Source organism: Scyliorhinus torazame, chromosome 5, assembly GCF_047496885.1.
Source record: "Scyliorhinus torazame isolate Kashiwa2021f chromosome 5, sScyTor2.1, whole genome shotgun sequence".
NCBI classification, from domain to species: Eukaryota; Metazoa; Chordata; class Chondrichthyes; order Carcharhiniformes; family Scyliorhinidae; genus Scyliorhinus; species Scyliorhinus torazame.
The window spans coordinates 124759704-124775611 of NC_092711.1; the positions used below are offsets into that span (position 1 = coordinate 124759704).

The following is a 15908-nucleotide window of genomic DNA, read 5'->3' on the forward strand; positions in this document are numbered from 1 at the left end:
GAAGCAATTGTGCTATCCACAATGCTACCGTGCTACCCATCTGGTCCTTGAGACCTCATTGACGCTTTGTACGTTGTAAGACGGAGTGAGGGAAATAGGAAGCAATATTATAAATGATGGACAGCGACTGGCGTCCATCTTTGTGCGGGGCAGAGCTGCTCATTCGGTCAGAGGGTGAATGGAATCGGGATCGACGTGCCCCTAACAAAGATGGGGGAGACGCGAGCGATGTATGCATTTCGCCGAGGGCGTCCGGACAGCAGCGCATGCGCATTGCAGCGGGTGTGGTTTGTTGACGGAAGCGCGCGGATTATTCCCCGGATCAGATTTGAGGGGGGACGGTTAACGGTCGCCGGCGTTGCCATGGCTGCGGGGGCGGCGCTCGCCAACCGCGCGCGCTGGCAGAAGTGGACCCTCGAGCTCAACCCGAGCGGCAGCCGCAGGTGCAGAGGCCGCGCTGGAGCCTGGGGCTCGAGTAGGAGGCGCAGGCCGGGCCAGCCTGCTCTCTCGCAGGGAAATCACCGCACACTGACCCGGGGATGTGACAATCAACCTAAAACTTTCCACCCCACGGTTTCCCAGGGCCCTTTCACCCCTCACTTGACCCCTTGGCAAAAACAGCTTCTCCGACCCCACTTGGCTTCTTTTCCCGGGGTCACGACCCTGCGACGCCATCTTGGTTTCAGCCCCCCACCTGAGTGTTGGCTGGAGGAACGATTGCTCGTTTCTGGGGCCGGGTGCTGCAGTGAGTCTCTCGACATTCAACATCGTTCACTTTCAAACTAAAATTTATTGCCTCCGGTGATTCGGTGCGATCGCTTTTTAACGGAGGACTGGACAAGGGGATTGGCGCCCTGATTATCAGTTGACTCCAATGCCACTTTGTGGCTGTCCAATCCCATGGCAGTTTGGTGGATGCAGTGTGCCCTCGGCTTGCTCATGGTTTAGTTCATGCTGGCAGTATTGCCACCACGGTGGGGTCCCTGATGGAGAGACTCCCTCTTTTAAGAGGGTCCTGAAAGATTTGCTGAGATGACCAATTTGTGTTCTCTGTTTCTCCCAGGAGCCGTGATAAACAGTATGGCCAGGGCGACTTCATGTGCCCAGTCGCATATTCAGACAAACAGCTTCCAGACATCCGCGTCCAAGAAACAGACCGGATCCTAGTTGAGAAAGTAAGTTGGATTTGAATGTGTCCTCGGTGTCCAGCTGGCCAGGCTTGGTTTGTCAACAGTGGTAAACTGGGTTGGTGAACCGCTGCACCCCATGTACTGAAGGGACCTTTTGTGGTGTTAACCGTCATCCTTATTTCCAGGCCTGGGTGTAAGGTCAGTACGTGACCACCCCCAACCTGGCTCCCTTTACTGATGCATTGCTTGCTTTCTGTTTTCAGCTCTGCTGGGACATCGCCTTGGGCCCACTGAAGCAGCTGCCCATGAATCTGTTCATTATGTACACGGCCGGCAACAACATCTCCATCTTCCCTATCATGATAGTTTGCATGATGGCCTGGAGACCCATACACGCACTGATGTCCATGTCACCAAGTGAGTATTGTATTGATTCTGCAGCTGAGAAACCGCTCTGAACTGGCATCATTTGAATGGGACTTAGAACAGAGTGCTGAGAGCTGGGTGAATAAGGGAGTTCGGGAAGGACGGGGAAGAGGAGCTCTTTTACTCCCCAACTTTCTCAGCCTTCAAGAAGTGGTCTTACTCTGCTACAGGTGAAGAAGTTGGTTTGTTGGTGAGTAACTGCCAAGTGACATGGGGTTATTATATTTCTATGGCTCAAAATACTATAGCAACTGGTTCTAAGGTTGATAAAATATATAAAAACAAAAGTAAAACATATTAGGGGTGGCACAGTAAGTTTCTACCTTCAATGTACAGATATCCCCCTGGGGGAGAGATGGGTTAATTGAGAGACACCAGTCAGTGTACAGATATCTCCCTGAGATTTCTCTTGGTGTCCAACAGTCCATTGATCTCAGCCTGGAATATAATCAGTGATTGAACATCCACAACTCTCTGGGTTAGAGACAACTCATGGGGTGAGGAAATTCCTCTTCAGCTCAGTCCGAACTAGCTGCCCCCTGAGGCTATGTCTCTGTGTTCCGGATTCTGCAGCCAGAGGAAACCGTGTCTCCGCATCTCCCTGTCAAACCTTCTTTACAATTATATCTGTTTCAATCAGATCAACTCTCAGTCTCGTAAACCCAAGAGAGTAAAGGCCCATTCTTCCCAATCTCTCCTCGTTGGACAATCCTGTCATCCCAGGAACCAATCTGGTGAGTCTTTGTTACCCTCCCTCCTTGGCAATTCTGTAGATAAGGAGACCCAAACTGCATAAGTTGTTCCTGCTGTGTTTTTACCAAAACTCTGTACAATTGCAGAAAGATTTCCTCACTCAAACTCCAGTGAATCATAGAAACCCTACAGTGCAGAAGGAGGCCATTTGGCCCATCGAGTCTGCACCAACCATTTGAAAGGCCACTATACAGAGACCCAATTCCCTCCCTAACCCTGTAACCCCACCTGACCTTTGGACACTTGAGGGGCAATTTATCATGGCCAATCCACCTAACCTGTACATCTTTGGACTGTGGGAGGAAACCAGAGAACCCGGAGGAAACTCAGGCAGACACAGGGCGAATGTGCAGACTCAGCACGGACAGTCACCCAAAGCTGTAATCAAACCCCAGTTCTGGCGCCATCCCTTGGTGAAGGCTAACGGAACATCTGCCTTCCTAATTTCTTGCTGTATCTCCATGCTGACTGTTTTAGATTTGAGTACAAGGATCCCCCAATTCTCTGTGAACATTTCACAGTCTCTCCCCTGTTCCCGATCTTTCTGTTTTTTTTATTCTCACTCCCAGTCTTTAAGGTCCTGGGGAATTCGACTCAGCACTGGCTGCAGCGTCTGCTCTACTTCATCGGCAACCTGCTGGGGTTGGCCCTAGCCGTCTACAAGTGCCAGGCGATGGGGCTGCTGCCCACACACTCCTCCGACTGGCTGGCATTCCTCCAGCCACCCCAGGTAAGATCTGAACTCGGAACGTGAGGGGGAGCCAGGAAAATAGGAAGAGGAGGAGACCGGTCAGTGCTCTGGAGCCTGAGCGACGGGCCCAACACTCCGAGTTTAGATGCTCCAATTGAAAGGTGTGAAATTCTGAGGAGACTCCGTAAGGTTGATGCGGAGACGCTAATTCCCAGAGAGCCAGGGACACGGGGCCACAGTCTTGATAAGGGGCGGCCATTTTGGACTGAGATGAGGGAGAATTTCTTCACCCAAAGGGTTTGTGAATCTTTGGCATTTTCTATCCCAGGGAATCCTGGATGTTTTGTCATTGAGTGTGTTCAAGGCTGAGGTGGAGATATCTTTGGGAATTGAGGGGTGGGGAAGAGTGGTGTTGAGGTCGATGATCAGCCGTGATCTTGTTGAATAGTGGAGCAGGCTCACCAGGAACTATTCCCACTCCTATTCCTGACGTTCCTCTCTTTTCACAGAGAGTGGAGTACACGGGTGGGGGGCTGGTCCTGTGATGGTCCCACTCTCCTCCCATCGCTCGGAGAGACAACGCCCGAGGATGATCGACACTGGACTGAATCTGTTTCCGCCTGGTTAACGTCTGACCAGGCCGGCTCCAGGTAACTTGCCCTCCCATCGCTTGCCCTCCCCCCACACACGCACACACAAAGAGACAGACAGCTGGCCCGTGTACACATGACCACAGGAATGGCCGGAGATGTTGGCAGCAACGACTGTGCATTTTGTCACTGGGTAATTCATTCATTGATTCTTCAACTCCCTTTGCTGAGCCACAAATGAAGGATGTGTTGGGGCTGACGATGGGACGGGAGGCTCCTGAATTAGTCATTCCCGGATGATCCCGGTGGCTCTTGCTCTCCATCCCTGTCCCTGTCCACCCCCTCAAGCGAATGTAAAATATAAACAGCAACAGCAGGATGGGGAGGGAAGTTCTCTCCGGTGTCCCTCAAACCCCCACTGAAATTAGGTTCCTGACCGTGTGTTGCATAACACTTTGTGGGATCTTACTGTGCATGTGGCAGTCGCCGTCTCCTCCCACAGAACGGCAGGGGCTGCACTGCGGGAGTGACCCGTCAAAGAAAGAGATCGTCTTCCTCCTGTGCCTTTTCAGACTGGCCCAGACCTTTCAATCAACACGGCAGCTTTTTGTATTTGAAACACGTTCACTGTTTTCACGTGGGAAACTTGGCAGGGACTGCATAGCAAGATCCCACAAACGCTCCCGATTACCACCAGATACCACGTCAGGCTGTTTGAAGGATAATATTGCCGCTCGGACACCAGGCTGGGAAAGGAGTGGGCTGGGTAGGTGCTGCCTTCCTTCTCCATCACATTGGCCTCAGGATCTTGTACATCCACCTGAGGGGGCACAATGTGACAGGGACCCTGGTTTTATGTTCCACAGTACTGACAACAGGAGGCACGTTATTGAATATTTAGTGCTTGTGTATCTGTGAGCGGGCACACATACGTGCGTGTCTATGTGCCTGTGTGTGTGTGTGCGTGGTGCATGCCAGTGTTGCGTGTGTGTGAGGGTGGCTAAGCGCGTGTGCGAGGATGCCTACGGATGAGTACGTGTGCCAATGGATGTGTGTCTAGTCTTTCAACTGCCCTTCCCAGGTTCCAGAAAAGATTTGCTCCAAAGTCAGTCTGGACATTGTACATGAATGTGTTCCACTCTGATACTCTTTACTGTCACTGAGCTTCCCCGTTAACCTCCTCTGGTGTGTGAAGTGACTGCAGCATCTCCAGGAGTTTCTGTCAATCTGGACATTGTGCCTGAATGTGTTCCACTCTGATACTCTGCACTGACTCTGAGCACTCCCTGTTAACTTCCTCTGGTGTGTGAAGTGGCTGCAGCATCTCCAGGGGTTTCTGTCAGTCTGGACATTGTACCTGAATGTGTTGTACTCTGCACTGTCACTGAGCTTCCCCATTAACCTCCTCTGGTGTGTGAAGTGACTGCAGCATCTCCAGGAGTTTCTGACAGGTCTCAACAATCTGCTTTCACTTCATTTAATGATTGTGTTTGAATTGTTCCTCTTCTGTTGCTGGGGTCCTAATGGTCAGGGCGCACCCCTGACCCCTCCCAACTCTGAGACTGTGCCCGATACAGGAGTGGACTGAGGAGGCGAATCGGTAACCTCGAGGTGAGTGGAGAAATATTCAGTCAGTGCGAGTTTGGCTCTGCTGTAAAGAAGCTGCAATGTCTTTTCAATGATCCTGTAACTGTGGAAATAAAGAATCTTGGCAAAACTGGGCCTCTGTGAAATGACAGCAAAGGAAAACGAGCCTCAGATTTCACTGACTCCACCAGCTCAAAGGTCTCCTGCTCCTTAATATGTTTCATTTTTAACTCTGCAACAGCCTCGCCTCCTCTGTCCCAGACTTCATGCTGCTGTCTCAGTAAATGGAATGACTGAGTGATCCACACTCAGCTGGTGAACGCTCTCTGTCTCGCTCTCTCCCTGTTGTGCTGGTACCCATGAATTTCAGGCTGATCACTGAATTCCTATCTACAGTCAACAAGAACTTGATATTTATTGCACCTTCAATACAGTAAAAATCATTTACCACTGGAGCTGCTTTCACCAGATATTCTCGTGTTCCAGATCACCAGAATTTACTGAGTAAAATCATCTCTACTCATGTCCATCCTGGCTGTTATGACAATTATTTTAAAGCTGTCTTCTGTTGTTACCAACCACCCTGCCAATGGAAACAACTTCTCTCTATGTTGATGAAAACTCCTCAAACATTTCAGTCTCTCTTTCCTTCACCTTCTCTGATACCTGGAGAACAATCCCGGCTTTGCAGGTCTCTTCACAGAACAGAAACCTCTCATCACTGATACTATTCTAGCAAGGCTTCCCTGTACCGTCTCCAATTCCTTGCTATCTTTCCTAAGCTGCGGTAACACAATATTTCAGATGTGGATTAGCCAATGATTTAGAACGATTCAGTATAACGTGTTTTTCCACTCTCTTCCTCCAATAAACCAAAGACCCAATTAGGATGTTTTGTTGATCGACCAGAAGGCCTTTGACAAGGTGCCGCATAGGAGACGATTAAATAAGTTTTTAAAAATAAATTTAGAGTACCCAATTATTTTTATTTTCCAATTAAGGAGCAATTTAGTGTGGCCAATCCACCTAACCTGCACATCTTTGGGTTGTGGGGGTGAAATGGGTAGAATGTGCAAACTCCACACGGACTGTGACCCAGGGCCGGGATTCAAATCCAGGTCCTCCGCGCCAGTCTCAGTGCCATCTACTGCGCCACATGCCGCCCTACTTTTAAATAAGTTAAGGGTAAGATCCTGGCATGGATAGAGGATTGGCTGACTGGCAGAGAGTGGGGATAAAGGGTCAGTATGGCAGCCAGTGACTCGTGGTGTCCCTCAGGGGTCGGTGCTGGGACCACAACTTTTCAGAATATACATGAATGATCTGAAGGCACTGTTGTTAAGTTTGCAGAAGATACAAAGATCTGCAGAGGGACAGGTAGTATTGAGGAAGCAGGTGGGCTGCAGAAGGACTTGGACAGGCTAGGAGAGTGGGTAAAGAAGTGGCAGATGGAATACAATGTGGAAGTGCTTAGGAAATCAGAAGCACAAAGGGTCTTGGGAGACCTTGTTCAAGATTTTCTTAAGGTGAATGTGCAGGTTCAGTCGGCAGTTGGGAAGGCAAATGCAATGTTAGCATTCATGTCGAGAGGGTGAGAATACAAGAGCAGGGATATACTTCTGAGGCTTTAATAAGGCTCTGATCAGACCCCATTTGGAGTATTGTGAGCAGTTTGGGGCCCCGTATCGAAGGAAGAATGTGCTGGCCTTGGAAAGGGTCCAGAGGAGGTTCACAAGAGTGATCCCTGGAATGAACAGCTTGTCCTACGAGGAGCGATTGAGGACTCTGGGTCTGTACTCATTGGAGTTTAGAAGGATGAGGGGGGATCTTATTGAAACTTACGGGATACTGTGAGGCCTGGGTAGAGTGGATGTGGAGAGGACGTTTCCACTTGTCGGAAAAGCTAGAACCAGAGAACACAATCTCAGACGAAAGGGACAATCCTTTAACACAGGAGATGAGGAGGAATTTCTTCAGCCAGAGGGTGGTGAATCTCTGGAACTCTTTGCTGCAGAAGGTTGTGGAGGCCAAATCACTGAGTGTCTTTGAGACAGAGATAGATAGGTTTTTAATCAATTAGGGGATCAGGGGTTATGGCGAGATTGCAGGAGAATGGGGAAATCAAAATATTAGCTATGATTGGATGGCGGAGCAGACTCGATGGGCCGAGTGGCCTAATTCTGCTCATGTGTCTTATGGACCTGTCCTGTTGCATTGAAATATTTGTTTATATTCACTCCCGGGTCACTCTACCTGCATTCTGTTTAAAATTGTGCCGTTTAGTTTACTTTGCCTCTCCTCATTCTTCCTTCCAATTACATCCTTTTTTCAAAAATGTTATGAAATATTTTTTTGAAATAAATTTAGAGTACCCAATTCATTTTTTCCAATTAAGGGAAATTTAGCCTGGCCAATCCACCTACCTTGCATATCTTTGGGTTGTGAGGGTGAAACCCACACAAACACGGGGAGAATGTGCAAACTCCACACGGACAGCGACCCAGAGCCGGGACTGAACCTGGGACCTCGGTGCCGTGAGGCAGCAGCACTAACCTCTGCACCACCATTCTGTCTCATTCCAAATACATCCTTGATTTGAATCACTTTGGGATGTTGTGAGCTTGTAAAAGACGCAAAATGAACACCAGTATTTTCTATCACATTTACAGCTGACTTAAGTTGGAGATTTTGCTCTGGAATGTTTAAATGAGATTGACAGTCAAAGTTTAACTATTGCACTGCAGAATGAGTTGGTTATAAATACATGGTTCTTTAGTGCAGCCTTGGCAAACTGAGTGTAAGCCCGAGAGTCTGGTGAGTGGGCGAATTCGGTGAAGGAGGTGTTTGCTCCCTTTTTTACCTTTTTCGCCCTGTACAAATTGGTTCTTACTGGGAAATCATTTGCAATTTGTTGAGTATTTGGTAAATTGTTCAAGTCTACTCTATTCCTAAGGTTCAGCAGGGAGTCAGTGAATTCAGAGGAATGATCCCAGACAGCAGTTCTTAAAGGTTCACTGCAGCCCTGGCAGCTCCATTCTCATCTCCGAGAGCTCAGCAACTGCAGACACGTTTTACATCGGCGTTCTCCTGGTGCAGCGGGAGCAACATTTTGCTTTAACACCACCAAAACAACCTGATTAATCAGTCACTCGTCAGAGGCATTTGTGGAATCTTACAGCCAGCACGGGGCGGATAAGTGAGCAGCACCTGACGTAGAGAGCACATGGGCAGCAGAGATGTGGACGCTGACACGTTCCGGTCGGGGGAAGTGTGGACTGAATGTGAGGTTGACCGGGAATTTTAACAGGGGAATGGGTGTGGGTTTCAGCAGCAGCCGAGCTGGGGTGGGGTGGATACAGGCGACATTATGGATTTTGAAATATCTGGTTTGAGTGATGGTGTGACTATGTGGTCGGAATCTCATCTTAGCGCGGTGGCACAGTGGTTAGCACTTCTGCCTCATAGCACCAGAACCCGGATTCAATTCCAGCCTTGGGTGACTGGCTGTGTGGAGTTTACACATCCTTTCTGTGTCTGCGTGGGCTTCCTCCTGGTGCTCGGGTTTCCTCCCACAGTCCACAGACGTGCAGGTTAGGTGGATTGGCCATGCTAAATTACCCCTTGGGTCCAAAAGATGTGCAGGTTAGATGGTTTCACGGATAGGGCGGGGCAGTGGGCATAGGTAGGGTGCTCTTTTCGAGGGTCAGTGTAGGCTTGAAGGGCCAAATGGCCTCCTTCTGCACTGCAGAGATTCGACGATTGTGCAGAGTGTGGTTCAGCCTCAGACAGTTCCCAGGGAGAGGGATGGACTCGGGAGTTCGAGAATGGAATTTCTTTTTTTTTTTTTAAATTAGAGTACCCAATTCATTTTTTCCAATTAAGGGGCAATTTAGCGTGGCCAATCCACCTACCCTGCACATCCTTGGGCTGTGGGGGTGAAACCCACGCAGACACAAGGAGAATGTGCAAACTCCACACGGACAGTGACCCAGAGCCGGGATCGAACCTGGGACCTCGGCATCGTGAGGCAGCAATGCCAACCACTCTGCCACCGTGCTGCCCTGAGAACGGAATTTCTAATGGTGACCGAACACAATGGCTTTGGTCTTCCCAATTTTTAATTGGAGGAAATTTCTGCTCATCCAGTACTGGATGTGGGATAAGCAGTTTGATAATTTAGTAACAGTGGAGGAATGGAGAGGGATGGTAGTGAGATAGAGCTGGGTGTTGTCAGTGTACATGTGAAAACTAACACGGTGCTTTGAGATAATGTCACCTTGTGGCAGCTTGTAGATGAGAAATAGGAGGGGCCGAGGACCGATCCTTGGGGGACACAGAGCACAAGGACTTGGAGAGGAAAGTGATACGAGATGGACGGTACTTTGCAAAAACAGTAGGAAATGTTTTTCTTTTTTAAGAGGATAGGTGATGATGGTGGATTTAAAGGTGAGAGTGACAGTATCAAAAGAGAGAGAGAAATGTTAACAATATCAGCTAACACGGAGAAGCTAACATGGTCAGGATGTTTAATGCGAATGGAGTCTAAAGAGCGGAAGGCAGATCTCTGACAAGATCAGCTCTGAGGAAGATTGAAGATAGGAGTGAAAGTGGAGAAAGATGCAGGTTCAGGGCTCAGACTTCGAGAAATGGTTTGGTCTGGTGGGTTAGTGGGAGGGGGGAAGCAGCAGAGGCAGCTGATCAGATTGTCTCAATCTCAGTGACAAAGAAGCTCCATCAGCTCCTCACACTTCTTGTTGGAGGTAAGGTGAGGATGGAGGAGACTGGGGAACCCTTCAAAGGGAATTAATCTGTTAGAGATATTTTTAAAATTACCACAGAACACGTGTCCGGTTTCTTTCTTTGCCACACTCTGAGCAGGTGAATGGCCTCTCCCCAGTGTGAACTCGCTGATGTGTCAGTAGGTGGGATGACCGAGTGAATCCCTTCCCACACTGGGAGCAGGTGAACGGCCTCTCTCCATTGTGGATGGCCTGATGTTCCAGCAGGGTGGATAACTGAGTAAATCCCTTCCCACACTCAGAGCAGTTGAAGGGTCTCTCCCCAGTGTGAACTCGCTGATGTACAATCAGATCAGATGATCGCCTGAACCCAGTCCCACAGTGAGAGCATCTGAACGGCCTCTCCCCAGTGTGAACACGTTGATGAAACATCAGTTCCCAGGAACTTGTATAGCCCTTCTCACAGTCCTGACATTTAAAAGGTCTCTCCCCGGTGTGAATTCGCTGGTGTGTCCGCAGGTGGGATGAGTGAGCAAATCCTTTCCCACACGTGGAGCAGATGAATGGCCTCTCCCCACTGTGAATTCGCTGGTGGACAGTGAGGCCAAGTAATGTCTTGAAACCAGTCTCGCAGTGAGAGCACTTGAACGGTCTTTCATCACTGTGAACACGTTGTTGACCAGTCAGTTCCCGGGAACTTTAATGACACTTCCCACAGACTGGACATTTAAAAGGTCTCTCGTCTGTGTGAACTTGTCGGTGTTGCAGCAGGGAGGATGAACAAGTGAATCCCTTCCCACACTCAGAACAGGTGAACGGTCCCTCCCCACTGTGACTGCGCTGATGATTCCCCAACTCTGATGGGTAATTAAAGCCCTTCCCACAGTCTCCGCATTTCCAAGGCTTCTCACTGTGGTGACTGTAGTTATGTTTTGTCAGACCAGATGACGGACTAAAGAATTGTCCATACACAGAACATGTATCCGGTTTCTTTTCACTGTGAACGGCGCATTGTCCTTCCATGTTTCAAATATGGTGGCATACAGGTTACAATAAACTGGTTTCAGTTTCCCGACTGCAAATCCTCCCCTTGTAATACCCTGTCAAATTGATTTAAAACAGAAAAGATGGAGTGAGAGAGAAGCAATAAAAACACAACGGTAGGTTGTGAAATTGAGCTGAATGAATCTGGCCATTTGTGGGGCTGGCACTTGGAAAAAGTGACCATGAATTAACTGGTTCATATGTCCTTCAAGGAAGGGAACCTGCCACTTGGTCTGGACCTACACAATTCTCTGGTCTCGCTGGGAGAAGAGAGCAAGAGAGGGGAGGGAAGGAGCAGGAAAGGAGAGGCAAGGAATGAAGTAGAAATATTTTATATATGTACAACTCAACAAGACGTTTGACAGAACTTCCAAAAACTCCTATCTTCCTCCACCTAGAAGGACCAGGGTAGCAGGTGGTTGTGAACACCATCACCACCAAGTTCTCCTCCAACTTATACACCATTCTGACTTGTTCAACATCCAATACTGGATGAACAGAAATTTCCTCCATTATCATATTGTCTACAGTTCCCGCCAGCCTCTATCTTCACCCCTTCTCCTCTGAACTGCCAGAGACCGAACCAGACTAAATATTTCACCTTAAACTTGAGCTTTCAACCAGATATCAACATCATCACCATTATTGACTATTTCCACCTCAATAACACCACCCAACTAAGGATGGCAGATTTACACCGTGAATGTCAATGACCTGGAACTCAATCATTATGCTAAAAGGGTGAATACATTCAGGTGCTCATTAATCAAATAATGTGGCCAGATTTTGATGTGAAACTTGGTTCAAGTTTCGTGTCTGCAAATCCTCTTCTAATACCCTCTAAATGGGGGTTTACAAAAACCATCACTCTCAGTCCAGAAACTAAATTCAAAAGAGACAAACATTTCTCTTGGTTTGAGTTTGCTGTATCTAAATCCTCCGCTTCTAACCCCCAGTAAAGGAGTTTCCAAAATCTATCACAGCAGTCCAGGAGAGAAATTCACAACACCCCCACCTCCGGTGTCCTGAACAAAGATGATGTGGAGATGCCGGTGTTGGATTGGGGTATTGAGTTCTTTGAGAAGGTGACCAAACAGGTGGATGAGGGTAAAGCAGTTGATGTGGTGGAAATGGATTTCAGTAAAGCGTTTGATAAGGTTCCCCACGGTAGGCGACTGCAGAAAATACGGAGGCATGGGATTCAAGGTGATTTAGCAGTTTGGATCAGAAATTGGCTAGCTGGAAGAGAAAGGGTGGTGGTTGATGGGAAATGTTCAGACTGGAGTCCAGTTACTAGTGGTGTACCACAAGGATCTGTTTTGGGGGCACTGCTGTTTGTCATTTTTATAAATGACCTGGAGGAGGGCGTAGAAGGGTGGGTGAGTAAATTTGCAGAGGACACTAAAGTCGGTGGAGTTGTGGACAGTGCGGAAGAATGTTACAAGTTACATCGATCGCAACTGGTTTTTAAACCTCCCACTCCCAGGCTGCAGCTGATGTTTGCAGCCTGGAGGACTCAGTCATTTAATCATTCAGTGCGAGAGGCTGCAGCCCTGTCTCGCTACCTGAACGGGTTATACAACTTTTGGTTACACTTCAGCCCCAGGCTCGGGTGGGGGCGTTGAATGAGTCAGGAGATTTACTCATTGTTACCCGCAGGATTTGTGTGGTCCTTTCCAGTCCATTATCAGGATGTTTGTGTGATATTTTCTTACCCTCAGAGTGATTTGCCTTAATTTAAGAAACATTTCAGCAGCAGGCTTACTGGTGATTTTTAAAAGGAAAGAAGGTTATTTATTATCACACTATTTCCCTGGATGTTTGAACATCTCAGTCTCGTCTCTTTCACACTCACTGACACATACACAGAAATTAGGTACAGATCAAGTTGAAGCTGTAATTATGAAAATGGAATGTGTAGGAAGACTGGATATTGCTGCAGGCCTGTTGTATGTTGAGCTGTTCCTTTAGTTGGAGTGAAGCATTTTTAGAAACAAATAATTTCTGGATGGCACAGTGGTTAGCACTGTTGCTTCACAGCGCCAGGGTCCCAGGTTTGATTTCCGCTCGAGTTACTGTATATGTGGAGTCTGCACGTCCTCCCCGTGTCTGCATGGGTTTCCTCCGGGTGCTTCGGGTACTTCCCATGTCCCAAGATGTGCAAGTTAGGTGGATTGGCCACGATAAATTGCCTTTCGTGTCCAAAAAGGTGAGGTGGGGTTACGGGGATTGGGTCGAGGTATGGGCTTAGGTCGGGTGCTCTTTCCAAGAGCTGGTGCAGACTCGATGGACCAAATGGCCTCCTTCTGCACTGTAAATTTGATGATTCGAGGTGTCAATTGTCTCAAGCCTGGACAGTTAATAAGATTCTGCAAATCCAGGCAGTATGGTGGGGGTCACACGTAATGTGACATGAACCCGAAGTCCTGGTTGAGGCCTTCCTCATGTGTGCGGAACTTGGCTACCTGATTCTGCGTTGTCGTGTGTCTTGAAGGCCGCCTGGGAGAACGCTTGCCCGAAGATCAGAGGCTGAATGTCCTTGACTGCTGAAGTGTTCCCTGACTGGAAGGGAACATTCCTGCCTGGCAATTGTCGCGCAATGTCCGTTCATCCGTTGTCGTAGTGTCTGTATGGTCTCGCCAATGTACCACGCTTCGGGACATCTTTTCCTGCAGCGTATGAGGTATACATCGTTGGCCGAGTCGCATGTGTATGTACTGTGTACCTGGTGGGTGGTGTTCTCACGTGTAATGGTGGTATTCATGTCGATGATCCGGCATGAATTGCAGATGTTGCCGTGGCAGGGTTGTGTGGTGTTGCTGTTCTCCTGAAGGCTTTTTGCTGCGAACAATGGTCTGTTTGAGGTGAGGCGGTTGTTTGAAGGCAAGTAGTGGTGTGTGGGGTTGGCCTTGGCGAGATGTTTGTCGTCATCATTGACGCGTTGAACGCTCCGAAGAAGATGTCGTAGTTTCTCCGATACTGGACGACGAAGGGTACTCTATCGGTCGTGTCCTGTGATTGTTTTCTGAGGAGGTCGGTGCGGCTTTTCACTCGAGCGCGTTGATCGACAACACAGTATCGCCAATCAGAAACTGGTAATCCTTCCTAGCTTAGTCAGAAACCTGAAGCATTTTGTGGCTCATTTCTTGCTCAGATATCCTGTTTAACCTTTACCCAAGTGTCTGATATACATATGGGTCCTGAGATCCTCCCCAATTGATCAAGTTTATCTTGATTCAGGTTCTGTGCTGGAGACATGTCCTTGGCAGAGATAACCGACCGTCACTGTCCTGTGTTTGTCAAGTCAGGAAGCTTTCTTCACAAGAGAGAGAGGACTCTGAACCCAATCAATACATTTCTTTAAATTTTATAACATTATTGGACAAGGTCATCTTACAGATTTCCCATCCTGGAGAAAGGAATATCCTTATTGACTTCACACAACTGATTTCTGACTAACCCAGCTATTTCTGAGCTGTGATCTTGTTTTCCTAATTTCTTGATTATAAACTGTAGATCAGTGATCTTCAAACTTTTTTTTCAGGGACCCATTTTTACCAACCGGCCAACCTTCGGGACCCAACCCGGCCGACCTTCGCGACGCCCGCTGGCCGCTCTTCGCGACCCACACCAGCCGACCTTCGCGACCCACACCGGCCAACCTGCACGACCCACCATTTTCTCTTCCCTTGTTTGCTGCTGACAAAAATGGAGGAAATGGTTTTGGGTCCCTTTGGCCCTCGGACACGCTCCTCCAATGGAACCTGTCGGATGAAGGTGAGGCCTTCCGGTGTCGGAAAGTTTGGAGTGTCCATCTGTCCAAAATTCTGCATTTCTTTCCTGTAAAATGTTATCAAATAAACCCCCCCCCCCCCAAAGTTGTTTAAAAAAAAATGAATAAAACCAATGAAAAAGTAAAAATTAAATGAATAAAATAAAGTCACAATAAATTGGGTGACTGTCAGATCCTGATGCGATGTTCGATTTGAGTTTCGCAACAAATCCCCTTCTAATACCCTGTGAAACTGATTTAAAACAGAAAATAGGGAGTGAGAGAGAACCCACAAAAACACGAAGACAGGTTGTGAAATTGAGCTGAATGAACCTGGTCATTTGTGGGGCCGGCACTGGGAAAAAGTGACCATGAAAACTGCTGGATTGTCAGAAAAACCCAGCTGGTTCACTGATGTCCTTCAGGGAAGAGAACCTACCACCTGGTCTGGATCTACAGAAGACTCGGTCCTTTATGTCTTCAACTCAAACAGAACTTAGAATCTCCAAACTCTGAAGCTCTACCACCAGCAAGAAAGAGCTGAGTGCTCAGCCATTCAGAGGCATTTAAGACTCAACCTCATTGCTGTGGGTGCTTCCACAAGGAGGCCAGACTGGGTAAGGATGACAGATTTCCTTCAAGGACATTTACCAGATGGGTTTTTACAACAATCAACAATAGTTTCATGGTCGTCATTAGACTTTTAAAATTCCATATTTTTATTCAATTCAAATTCCACCATCTGCCCTGGTGGGATTCAAACCCATGTCCCCAGAGCATTAGCCTGGGTCTCTGGATTACAAGTGCAGTGACAATACCACTACGCCAATGTGTCCCCCTTTGTGACGTATGTTAACACCATCACCTTCAAGTTCCCCTCAAAATCACACAGCACCCTGACTAATCTGACCCAGTACAAGAGGGTCTGACATTTCATCCATTTAAATACTGGGAAAATTAAGTCATTGTCTTCCCGCTACAAACTCCACTCCCTGAACACCAACTCCAACCCTCTCCCTGGCAACTGAGTGAGGTTGATGCAAACTCTTCACACCTTCAGAATAATATTTCACCCCAAGATGAGTGGACAAGCACATATCCCCATCATCATCAAGACCATCATTTCCACATCAGGAACTTCACCCAACTGCACCCTAAACCCAGTTCATATATTGC

The 15908-nt window shown here is 48.0% G+C and overlaps 2 protein-coding genes across 4 annotated transcripts in view; one reads left to right on the forward strand and one right to left on the reverse strand.

Moving 5' to 3' along the window:
• The window catches only part of LOC140421804 (uncharacterized), a 314633-nt gene that overhangs the window by 163136 nt on the left and 135589 nt on the right, over window positions 1-15908 (reverse strand). The window lies entirely within an intron of this gene.
• Window positions 295-14932, forward strand: LOC140419697 (ER membrane protein complex subunit 4-like). 3 transcript variants are annotated; one of them, XR_011945986.1, is made up of 6 exons: window positions 295-443; window positions 1064-1175; window positions 1394-1547; window positions 2879-3039; window positions 3510-3650; window positions 14505-14638. XR_011945986.1 is itself a non-coding variant. In XM_072503621.1 (5 exons), exons 1-5 carry the CDS (start codon window positions 364-366, stop codon window positions 14661-14663), a joined length of 666 nt encoding a protein of 221 aa, XP_072359722.1. In that variant the 5' UTR covers window positions 295-363; the 3' UTR covers window positions 14664-14932. The 3 variants fall into 3 exon arrangements, 2 of the variants coding, with proteins under 2 accessions (XP_072359722.1, XP_072359723.1); XM_072503621.1 differs by lacking the exon at window positions 3510-3650 and having other exon boundaries at window positions 14505-14932; XM_072503622.1 differs by lacking the exon at window positions 14505-14638 and having other exon boundaries at window positions 3510-6208.

Excerpts from the sequence above, each read along its gene's own strand:
- LOC140419697 (XM_072503621.1), top strand. The coding sequence starts at position 364 with ATGGCTGCGGGGGCGGCGCTCGCCAACCGCGCGCGCTGGCAGAAGTGG. Across the intron at positions 1,176-1,393 it reads ACCGGATCCTAGTTGAGAAA|CTCTGCTGGGACATCGCCTT; the intron begins GTAAGTTGGATT and ends TTCTGTTTTCAG. Across the intron at positions 1,548-2,878 it reads ACTGATGTCCATGTCACCAA|TCTTTAAGGTCCTGGGGAAT; the intron begins GTGAGTATTGTA and ends TCTCACTCCCAG.